An 11,264-nucleotide genomic window follows, 5' to 3' on the forward strand; every position below is an offset into this window, starting at 1 on the left:
AGGGACTGCCGGTCCCTGGTGGAGCCGGGCAGTGGGATCGGGTCCGAGGGATCCCAGTGATCTCCAGAGGGTTGGGATTCACGGAGAGTGGATTTTCTTCACGCCAGGGATGGGCTCCAGCAGAGCCAGGGGAACCCGAATCCCATAAATCCGCGGGAAAAGGCGTCACTGCGCTGGGAAGGGATTTGGGGGCTCGTGCCACTTCTGGGATCAGGGAACAGCCGCCGGAGGAGCCCTGGCTGCTGGCCCGGGAATAAATTCCCAACTCCCTCTCACTCCCAGGCCTGATAACCCTGGAGGAGCTCCAGCAGCAGGTGCTGAAGGGAAGAGGGAAGTTTGCCCAGGACGTCAGCCAGTGAGTGGCCGGGAATGTGCCGGGAAGCGGGAATCCCACGGAATTCGGGGCAGGAAAAGGGGGGATTCATTGGGAGGCTCCGAATTTTGTAGCGCTGGAGCCAGCCCTGCTTGATGCACACTTCCTGCTGCTGGTTTGCTCTGGGATCCTCAGGGATCGTTGCCTGGAGCTGGAGACAACCTTTTCCCTAAAAATCCAGCGCCGGGATGATTTTTCCCACTGGAGCTGCGGGGAACGGGCGGATAAAGGTCCCAAGAGAAGCAGATTTTTAGGACAAAACCCCCATTTTCGGGGCTGAACCTTCAAGTTCATCCGTTGTGTCCAGATGCCAAAAATCCCAATCCCAGATTCCCTTCTAAAAACCATTCCCAGCTCTTCCCAGCGCAGGGGCTCCCAGGGGCTCTTCCTGATTCCCAGGAGCTGGAACTCGGGAAGCTCTGAGTGCCTCTGCCCCTCCCCAGGGATGATTTGCTCAGGGCCATCAAGAAGCTGAAGGTGCTGGGGAACGGATTCGGGCTCATCCCGGTGGGGGGAACGTTCCTGGTGCAGTCGGTGCCGGCGGAGCTGAACATGGATCACACCGTTGTCCTGCAGCTGGCAGAGGTGCGGATTTCTCCTGGAAAAGGGCTGGGAAGGAGGAATTGGTGCTTCCAGGATGGGGAATCGGGGTGGGATCGGGCCCGTGGGAGAGGCTGTGCCCGCGCTGCCGGAGCGTGGATTTAACTCGGGATAAAAATCAGCCGGAATTTGCAGCTTCCGTAAAAAGCTGGGATCGGACCGAAGTGGGATGAGAGCGAACTGTCCCCATGGCCTGGAGTCCTGAGGGGATTTTCCCTCTTCTTTTCCCAGAAAAAGGGGTTTGTGACGGTCAGCGAGATCCGGGCCAGCCTCAGGTGGGAGACGGAGAGAGCAAGGCAGGTGCTGGTGAGTGGGAATGGGAATGGGAATAGGGATGGGGAACTGGGAATGAGAACCGGGAATGGGAATGAGGAACTGGGAATGAGAACCGGGAACTGGGAATGGGAACTGGGAATGGGAACCGGGAATGGGGAATGGGGACTGGGAATGGGGACTGGGAATGGGAACTGGGAATGGGGAATGGGAATGGGGAATGGGAATGAGAACCGGGAATGAGGAATGGGAACTGGGAATGGGGAATGGGAATGGGAAACCAGGAATGGGAACCAGGAATGGGAACCAGGAATGGGGAATGGGGAACCGGGAATGGGGAACTGGGAATGGGGATGGGGAACTGGGAATGAGAACCGGGAATGGGGACTGGGAATGGGGAACTGGGAATGGGAATGGGGAACTGGGAATGGGGAACTGGGAATGGGGAACTGGGAATGGGGATGGGGAACTGGGAATGGGGATGGGAAATTGGGAATGGGAAATTGGGAAATTGGGAATGGGAAATTGGGAAACTGGGAATGGGGATGGGAATGGGAAATTGGGGATGGGAGTGGGAATGTCCCAGTCCCAAGGCAGAGCACGCTCGGTGTAAACAGGCACTGGGGAAGGCAGAATTCCAGAGCTGCAGAGATTCCTTGGGTTTCACTCATTTCCCTGAAAATTCCCTGGGATGGTTGGGGTTGGAGGGACCTTAAATCCCACCCTGGGGACACCTCCCACGATCCCAGGCTGCTCCAGCCTGGCCTGGGGCACTCCCAGGGATGGGGCAGCCACAGATTCCCTGGGAATTCCATCCCAGCCCCTCCCCACCCTCACAGGGAAAGATTTATTCCCAAAATCCCATCCAGTCCTCCCCTCTGGCACTTCAAATCCGTTCCCTCTTGTCCTAAAAATCATCACCATCAGCCCGAGTTCCCTTCCCTGGAATAACAGTGGGGTCACTGTGGGGTCAGGCTTTGTCGGGAGCAGCTCCTCGGATCATTCCCAGCTCATTCCCAGTTCCACTCCCAGCTCATTCCCAGTTCCCTGCTGGTTTCCAGGAGCACCTGCTGAAGGAAGGGATGGCCTGGCTGGACACACAGGCCCCAGGAGAGCCCCAGTACTGGCTGCCCGCCCTCTTCACGGAGCTCTGCTCCCAGGAAATCACTCCTGAGGAAGCCAAGGAGGCGATTCCATGACTGGAATTCCGGCTGGAATCCTCGGGAGGCTCCTCCAAGGCCCGGAAGCACCGGGACAGCGGGACTGGAAATAAAGAGTTTTGTACAAAAATGATTGAGCTTGGGAGGTTGCCCTGGATCCATCCCTGCTGGATTCTCTCCCTGGGTTCGGGTGGAAATGCTGCTGCTGCTGCTGGAAAATGAGCAAAGGGAGCGGAGTCTCAGAGGATGCAGGTGGGATTTGCCCTGGGAAATGGGACTTTGGCTCTGGAATTTTGCCTCCCAGCAGTGGGAAAACTGCTCTGTAGCACCTCTGAAGTTGTTATTCCAGGAGGATTCCCACTAAGGAACAGCACAGGCTCCGTTCTGCCAAAACAAAACTTTATTGCACAAAAAAAAAAAAAAACCAAAAAAAAAAGGAAAAAAAAAAAACCAAACCCAAACTAAAACAAAACAAAGAATCTTATGTACAATAGATACAAAGAAAGATCTCCGAGTGACTCTTGTGCATATATTTGTTTGTTTTTTCAACTCCATTTAAGTCTAAAAATCTGGTTCTGCTAAAACATCTCTGCCTACAGCAGTGGCTCGAGGATTGTCACTGGGGACGGGGCCACGAGGGACAGACGCTCCCTACGAGCTGAGCTGGGGGAGCAGAGCCGGGATAAGGCATTTTCCAAGCATTTTCCAGGCATTTTCCAGGCATTTTCCGTTCCTGGGATGCCGGAAAAGCTCCACAGGCGCCGCCCCCGGGGCCGGGACAGCGCCAGCCCCGCCCCGGCGCTGCTCGGGTGACAAAGGTGACAAAAGGTGACAAAAAGTGAGGAGGTGGCGCCTCTTCCCAAGCTGATCCCGAATTCCTTCACCTTCCGGGTGTGGCAGAGCCTCCCCTCAAGGGTTAAATCCAAAGCGGCCCCGGGGGACTCGGATAAAGGGGGAAAAAAACCCCAACTTGTTCAGCCACACCGGAATCCCTGAATTTTCCACCTTTGTGCCCAGTCCTGGCAGGGCTGAAGGGAATCCCAAATCATCCCAAGGGGGTTTCTGCTCCTCCCGGCCCTGCTGCCCTCAGGAGGAGGATCCCAGCCCGGGAAGTTCTCCCAGCACCAGCCGGAATCTGAACTGGGGCCAAACTGGTGGGGAGGAAACCGGGAGAGGGCGGAATGTGCAACTTGGTGCTCGGCTTTCCGTCAAAGCTCCCGAAAAAACTGCTGGGATGGGAGGAGAAATAAAGGTAACGAAGCTCTTAATTAACCAAACTCTGCTCCAATCCATCCTCCCGGGCTCAGCTCCCTGGGAAATGTGGAATTTCCCACCTGGGGGACGGCACAGCCGCCTCTCCCAGGGGTGACCGTCACTCACGGGACAAACCCTGCTCGAAACAGTCCAAATGCTCCCCAGAAATGTGGGATTTTACAACGTTTGGCAAAGGAATTTGTCCCTCACGACTCCAGAAATCCCCTCGGGAATTGGGAATTGTCCGGGGTGGCAGCAGGGAAGGAGGGAAAGGAAAGGTGACACTGACTCCAAGGGGGGAGCAGAGAATTCCAGGTGAGGAAAAACGGCTCCAGCAGAAGAAAAAAATCCTCCTCAAACGCTACATCCAAACCAAGACCTGACAGAAACAATACACAAAGCCATCTGCTAAAGTGCCCCCCTCCTCATCCTCCCTTTCCCAAACCTCCAGGATGGATCCACGGATTCCTGCGGTTCCCTCTTTCCACACCCGAAGTCTCCAAAGTGCCCCAGGGCTCGAGGGAAGCTTTGGGGAGGGAGCCCGAATGCCAGCAGTGCTCTTTTATCTTTGGTCTGCCTAGAAAAAGACATCGGGGAGGCTCCAGCTCTCCCAGATTTCACCTGGACACACCCTGGACTCATCCAAGCACTCCCACGGCTCCAGGGAAGGGCTCCCTCCCTGCCTAGGAACAGAAAAGCTCTCGAGGATTTGCAGTCTAGAGCTCGTTCTTTAATCAAATGGAGAAAAAAAAACCTGGAAAACCAAAAAAAAAAAAAAAAACCAAAACAAAAAAAAAAAAACCAAAAAAAACCCCCAACCAGTGTAGGTGTTCTCCAAAAAAAATAATGACCTGATGCCACATGCCAGGAAGTACCTTTGTCCAAGAGGAGCCTGTCCCAAGCTCGGATTTTTCCCATTTTCCCCTGGGGAATTCTCTCGGGAGTTCTCCTCGCCATCCAGCGGAGCAGTGGAGGAGGGAGGGAGGGAAGCAGGAGCATCCCCGCAGCTTTCCCTGCCCTGGCCTGGCTTTGGTGGAGTCTCCGGGGCCCTGGGCCGGGCACAGACGCCGCTGGAGCTCCCTCAGGCTTTGGAGCAGCCCTGAGTGTCCGTCTCTGGCTCCGAGGAGCTGCTCTCCGAGTCCATCTCGGCGCTCTCCTGCTGGTGCTTGTCCTGCAGCCGCTGCCGGATCCCCTGCAGGCGCAGCAGCAGCGCCTGGTAGTCGAAGTGGCCTCGCTTTTCCCCGAAAGGATCCTGGGAAAAACAACACCGGGGATGAGCCTCGTGATGCGGGGAGTTACCGTGGGGAGCGGTGATGGGGTGAAACGGGAAAAAATCCCAGGGTTAAGTCCCATCCTGGGGTGGATTCCGTCCTTAAATCCCCCCTGGAGAGGGTCCTTAAATTCCCCCTGGAGCTGTGGATCCCATCCTTGAATTCCCCCTGGAGAAACTCCTTAAAATCCCCCTGGAGAGGGTCCTTAAATTCCCCCTGGAGCCGTGGATCCCATCCTTAAATTCCCCCTGGAGAAACTCCTTAAATTCCCCCTGAAGAGGATCCTTAAATTTCCCCTGGAGCTGTGGATCCCATCCTTGAATTCCCCCTGGAAAAACTCCTTAAATTCCCCCTGGAGCTGTGGATCCCATCCTTGAATTCCCCCTGGAGAAACTCCTTAAAATCCCCCTGGAGAGGGTCCTTAAATTCCCCCTGGAGCCGTGGATCCCATCCTTAAATTCCCCCTGGAGAAACTCCTTAAATTCCCCCTGAAGAGGATCCTTAAATTTCCCCTGGAGCTGTGGATCCCATCCTTGAATTCCCCCTGGAAATCTCCTTCAATTCCCCCTTCCTGCCTGCCACCGAATCCAGGTGAAACCAAACCCAGTTCCAGGGCTGGGAGAAGCCCCTGGAGAGAGTCTCAGCTCCAGGCTTTGTAAAGCTGAGCCCGGAGAAGATCCCGAGTGCATTCCCTGTGGATTACCCACCAGAACCTCCCGGCTCCACGGCTGATCCAAGCCGGGATACGGATTCCACGGCACGACCCAGGTGCAGATGTGCTGCACATCTGTCTCCAAGCACAGATCCTGACCCAAAACCTCTCCCAGACCTTTCCCTGCGGCCGTTTCTTGGGGCCAGCACTCACCTGCATGGTCTGGCCCTGCAGGTACAGCCTCTCTTTGCACACCCCCTCGTAGAAGTCGTAGTATTCCATGAAGGATTTCTCCATGACGCCCCTGGGACAGGCGGAGAGGGCAAACGGTCACACCCCCCCCCCAGCCACGGGACAGCCTGGCTGTCCCCAGAGGGCTGCAGGGAGGGGACAGAGCCCGGATCTGAGGGGGACCTTCCCTCCAGGAATTGGGATTTTCCCTGGCACACGAGGCCCGTTGGTTCCCAAATCCAGGCGGAGCTCGGTGCCACACCCCCCCCCCCCCACCCCACCCCCAGTACAGCCCGGGATCCGCCCCCACGGAGCCGAGCAAGCCCCGGCATTTGGGGAAAAACAGCTGGAAAATGGGTGCTGCTGCCCCCCGCCCCCCCAGGCCCTGCCCATCCCTACCGGAGGGGCTCGGGACAGGGACACTTCCCCTCGAGCATGTCACACACGGCCACGCGGATGGTCTCGTGCCGGATGCACTCGTTGTAGTTCTTGCTGTCCCCGGGGTGCCGCTCCTGGAAAACCATTGGGGATGGTGGGGGCAGATCCCAGCTCTGCATCCCTGCTGAGCGCTCCAGATCCCACATCCCATCCCTGCTGAGCGCTCCAGACCCCACATCCCATCCCTGCTGAGCGCTCCTGATCCCACATCCCATCCCTGCTGAGCACTCCAGATCCCACATCCCATCCCTGCTGAGCGCTCCAGATCCCACCTTCCATCCCTGCTGAGCGCTCCAGATCCCACATCCCATCCCTGCTGAGCGCTCCAGATCCCACCTTCCATCCCTGCTGAGCGCTCCAGATCCCACATCCCATCCCTGCTGAGCGCTCCAGATCCCACATCCCATCCCTCCTGTCCACTCCAGATCCCACATTCCATCTCTCCTGTCCACTCCCAATCCCAGCTGTGCCAGAGGCAGAGACAGCTGGGAAAGAGCCCAGTGATCCCAGTCCCAGGCTGGGATCTGCCCCAGGAGCTGGGAAAGAGCCCAGTGATCCCAATCCCAGACTGGGATCTGCCCCAGGAGCTGGGAAAGAGCCCAGTGATCCCAGTCCCAGGCTGGGATCTGCCCCAGGAGCTGGGAAAGAGCCCAGTGATCCCAGTCCCAGGCTGGGATCTGCCCCAGGAGCGAGGTGTGGAGGGAGGCTGAGGCTCTCACCTGCTCGAAGCCCGGCTCGTTGTGATAAGGGTTCTCGGTCATCAGGGACTGGATGGAGATAAGGACCGAGGAGATGCTCTGGGCTGGGCTCCAGGCAGGGCCTGTCCACGTGCTGGGGCAGGAGAGCACAAAACCAGCAATTAATTAATGAATTAATGAATTAATGGTGGCCCGGGGAGCATCATCCCTCCAACAGCAGAGCCCAAAACTCCTGTGGGACCACAGCTGGATCTGAGGGAATGCACAGGAAAGGGACTGCAGCCCTCCCTGGGCACAAACTCCAGTGCCCAAACCCTCCTTCCGTGAAGAATTCTTTCCTGATGTTTCCATGACTCCAGAACCATGGAACCCCAGAACCATGGAACCCCAGAACCATGGAATCCCAGAATCACGGAATCCCAGGAACCAGCGAGGTTGGAAAAGCCCCTTGTCCCCCCACCCAGCCCACCCCACGACCCAACCCCTCCTCACCAACCAAACCCCAGCCCCGAGTGCCACCTCCAGGCTCTGCCCAACCCCGTGCAGACGATTCCAGTGCCCAACCACTCTGTCAGCGAGGAATTTTTTCCTGATGTTTCGCCCAAACTTCCCCTGGCACGGCTCGAGCCGTGTCGTGGCGCGTTCCCGGGAGCAGAGCCGCCCTTACCCCAGGATGCTCAGGCAAACCTTCCCGTTGCGGTAGAAGTTGGGGTTGAACCTCACGGTGTTGTTGCCCGTGGTCATCAGCTTGACGCGGGGCGGGTGGATGGGGTAATCCGGGGGGCAGCGGAACAGGAACAGGAAGAAGCCGCCCTCGTAGGGGGTGTCGAAGGGGCCGGTGATCAGCGCGTGGATCTGCGAAACAGCGGCGGCCGGCTCGCCCTGGGCTCCCGATCCCGCGCTCCATCCCTGCTGAGCACTCCCGATCCCGCGCTCCATCCCTGCTGAGCGCTCCAGATCCCGCATCCCATCCCTGCTGAGCGCTCCTGATCCCGCATCCCATCCCTGCTGAGCGCTCCCGATCCCGCATCCCATCCCTGCTGAGCGCTCCCGATCCCACATTCCATCCCTGCTGAGCGCTCCAGATCCCACCTTCCATCCCTGCTGAGCGCTCCAGATCCCACCTTCCATCCCTGCTGAGCGCTCCAGATCCCACCTTCCATCCCTGCTGAGCGCTCCAGATCCCACCTTCCATCCCTGCTGAGCGCTCCAGATCCCACCTTCCATCCCTGCTGAGCGCTCCAGATCCCACCTTCCATCCCTGCTGAGCGCTCCAGATCCCACCTTCCATCCCTGCTGAGCGCTCCAGATCCCACCTTCCATCCCTGCTGAGCGCTCCAGATCCCACCTTCCATCCCTGCTGAGCGCTCCCGATCCCGCATCCCATCCCTGCTGAGCACTCCCGATCCCAGCCCTGGGCTCCCGATCCCGCATTCCATCCCTCCTGAGTGCCCCCGATCCCACATTCCATCCCTGCTGAGCGCTCCTGATCCCACATCCCATCCGTCCTGAGCGCTCCCGATCCCGCATCCCATCCCTCCTGAGCGCTCCCGATCCCGCATCCCATCCCTCCTGAGCTCCCCCGATCCCACATCCCATCCCTCCTGAGCTCCCCCGATCCCACATCCCATCCCTCCTGAGCTCCCCCGATCCCACATCCCATCCCTCCTGAGCTCCCCCGATCCCAGATCCCATCCCTCCTGAGCGCTCCCAATCCCGCACTCCATCCCTCCTGAGCTCCCCCGATCCCGCATTCCATCCCTCCTGAGTGCCCCCAATCCCAGCTCTGGGCTCCAGATCCCGCATTCCATCCCTCCTGAGCGTTCCTGATCCCACATTCCATCCCTCCTGAGTGCCCCCGATCCCAGCCCTGCGCCCTTGATCCCAGCCCTGCATCCCTGCTGAGTGCTCCAGATCCCACATTCCATCCCTCCTGAGTGCCCCCGATCCCAGCCCTGCGCCCTTGATCCCAGCCCTGCATCCCTCCTGAGCGCTCCACATCCCATATTCCATCCCTCCTCTCCCCTCCACATCCCATCCCTGCTGTCCACTCCACATCCCACATTCCATCCCCCCTGTCCCCTCCAGATCTCACATTCCATCCCTCCTGTCCAAACCAAATCCCACATTCCACCCCTCCTGAGCACTCCACATCCCAGCTGTCTCTCTGTCCCTGACCAGCATTCCCAAATCCTCCTCAGAGCCTCTTCCCGGGAATGTGCAGCCGCTGCTGCGCCCTCCCACCTCCCCTCGCCCGCTGTGTCCCCCTCCGGTCCCACACTCCCAAACACGGGATCTTGGAATGCTCTGGGATGGAAGGGACGTTAAATCCCATCCAGCTCCATCCAGGGCCACCTCCCGCTATCCCAGGTGGCTCCAGCCTGGCCTTGGACACTTCCAGGGATCCAGGGGCAGCCACAGCCAGGAATTTCTCCCCAGTGTCCCATCCAGCCCTGCCCTATTCCAGTTTGAAGCCATTCCCTGGCTCCTGTCCCTCCATCCCCTGTCCCCAGTCCCTCTCCAGCTCTCCTGGAGCCCCTCCAGGCCCTGCAAGGGGCTCTTCCATTTAACCCCATCCCAACACCCCCAGGAAAGCCGGAGCCTTGCTGCTCCCTCATCCCGACTTCTGCCAGGACACTAAGGGAACATTCCAGCTGGGAAACCATCCCAAAAACCCCGGAGAGCCCCGCAGGGAGGAGGAGGAGGAAGCTCCAAACCTTCCTTACCTTGGTCATGTCGTGGGGATCAGGCACAACGAACATTCCTGGGGGTGGCTCCTTGTAAATAGACATGATATCCCTGGAAAAGGGAACAGGAATCAGCTGGGATCGCCCTGGGATGCGCCCGGGGGACAAATCCCTGCAGGGCTGCAAAGGGACAGACTTTTAAACTGGGATTTGGGAGGTTTTGTGCTGGCTCCGAGTGGTTTTTGGAGGAGCTCCTTTAATTGATCCCCAAAACACGGGCGAGGCATTCCAGAGGCACCGAGCACACCTGGATGAGCTCACAGCTGGGATTCTGCCACCTCCAGCACCCCGAATTAAAATCAAATGAAATCCCCACCGTGAATTCCCCTCGGGAACTCGTCCCCAACTTCTCTCAGGTGAGGTTTGGGATTTCCCCTCCCCCTGCCGAGGTTTTCCCTCCTCACACCCGGATATTTCCAGGAGCCCTTTCTCCCCTGAGTCATTTATTCTCCCCAAGCCGTGACTCAACCGCTCCCGGGAATGTTTTGCTCCGATGAATTTGGAGTTAAAGGATCAGGGCACGGATTCCAGAGCTCCCAGGGAGCTTCTTCCCCTCCCAAACCTCATCCCAACAACCTTGTTCTCCAAGAACTCGGAGCAAACGAACCAAAACCCAACAAATCCCCTCCAACTCCACGCAGATCACGGATAAACCATTAAATTCCATCCTCCCAACCCTTTCTCCCACAGTCAGAGCTTCCCACTCCACCTCTCTTCCCCTTTGGGAAGCGGCCAGAGTTCGGGGAGGCTTCAAGGGGAGAGCAGCAGGAGAAGCCTCTCCCTTCCCTGCCGTGGGGAGCTCCGGGCTGGAAACTTCCCAAAAACCTGGTGCCACCTCTGGGAGACATTATCCAAGCTCCAGAGATGAGCAGGAGCCTGGCAGGCAGAAATTCCTGCTCCGAGGGAGAGGGACTTGGTGAATCAGAGCCAGCGTTGGGAGCGCCTGAGCTGATCCCTCATCCCAAAGGGGATCCTGGAAAGCTCAGGGCGGCCACACGGGTGGGCACTGCCAGGAAAGAGGGGGAATGTGGGCAGCTTTGGGTAGAAATATCTTAATTTGGTCGTCGTGGGGCTGAGGAGCCGGATCCAATCCCAGATTGAACGGGGGGCTGCCAGCGACGCCGAGGGCGGGATTAGCACCAAGGAATTCTGCTGGGAGACAGCGCGGGGCTGGCCCAGGGGGACCCCGGGGGGGGCAGCTGTGACACCCATCCCCACCCAAACAGCTGGGCAGGGACATCCCAGGCCGGGAATTCCAGGCGGTTCTGGACAGGGCTTGGAACAACCTGCGATAGAGGAAGGTGTCCCTGCCCAAGGCCCCTTCCAACCCAAACCGGCCCGGGATTCCGGGATTCCAGGGCATGGAGGGAACCGGGGGCTGTGCCCAGGAGAGACCCGGGGCACGGGCAGGGACCGGGGGCTGTGCCCAGGAGAGACCCGGGACACGGGCAGGGACCGGGGGCTGTGCCCAGGAGAGACCCGGGACACGGGCAGGGACCGGGCTGTGCCCAGGAGGATCCCGGGACACGGGCAGGGACCGGGGGCTGTGCCCAGGAGAGACCCGGGG

General features: G+C 58.8%; 2 protein-coding genes across 3 annotated transcripts in view; one reads left to right on the forward strand and one right to left on the reverse strand.

Annotated features, from left to right (window-relative positions):
- Positions 1-2,853, forward strand: part of SNF8 (SNF8, ESCRT-II complex subunit) — a 4,144-nt gene extending 1,291 nt beyond the window's left edge. The window contains exons 4-7 of one of the 2 annotated variants that reach the window (XM_017740558.1): positions 283-355; positions 817-958; positions 1,205-1,279; positions 2,279-2,853. In XM_017740558.1, the coding sequence (XP_017596047.1) occupies positions 283-355; positions 817-958; positions 1,205-1,279; positions 2,279-2,320 (332 nt within the window). In that variant the 3' untranslated portion in view covers positions 2,321-2,853. The remainder of the gene's footprint in view (positions 1-282; positions 356-816; positions 959-1,204; positions 1,280-2,278) is intronic. The other variant, XM_008638474.2, reaches the window with a different exon arrangement.
- Positions 2,854-4,695: 1,842 nt separating this feature from the next.
- UBE2Z (ubiquitin conjugating enzyme E2 Z) lies at positions 4,696-9,775 on the reverse strand. The gene is made up of 6 exons (XM_008638475.2): positions 9,677-9,775; positions 7,618-7,805; positions 6,972-7,083; positions 6,214-6,326; positions 5,797-5,887; positions 4,696-4,912 (listed from the first exon to the last, which is right to left on the reverse strand). The coding sequence occupies exons 1-6, from the start codon at positions 9,740-9,742 to the stop codon at positions 4,742-4,744; spliced, it is 741 nt and encodes a 246-aa protein (XP_008636697.1). The 5' UTR covers positions 9,743-9,775; the 3' UTR covers positions 4,696-4,741.
- Between the last annotated feature and the right edge of the window lie 1,489 nt (positions 9,776-11,264).

Source organism: Corvus brachyrhynchos, unplaced genomic scaffold (genome assembly GCF_000691975.1).
Source record: "Corvus brachyrhynchos isolate BGI_N302 unplaced genomic scaffold, ASM69197v1 scaffold47, whole genome shotgun sequence".
Classification (NCBI taxonomy): domain Eukaryota; kingdom Metazoa; phylum Chordata; class Aves; order Passeriformes; family Corvidae; genus Corvus; species Corvus brachyrhynchos.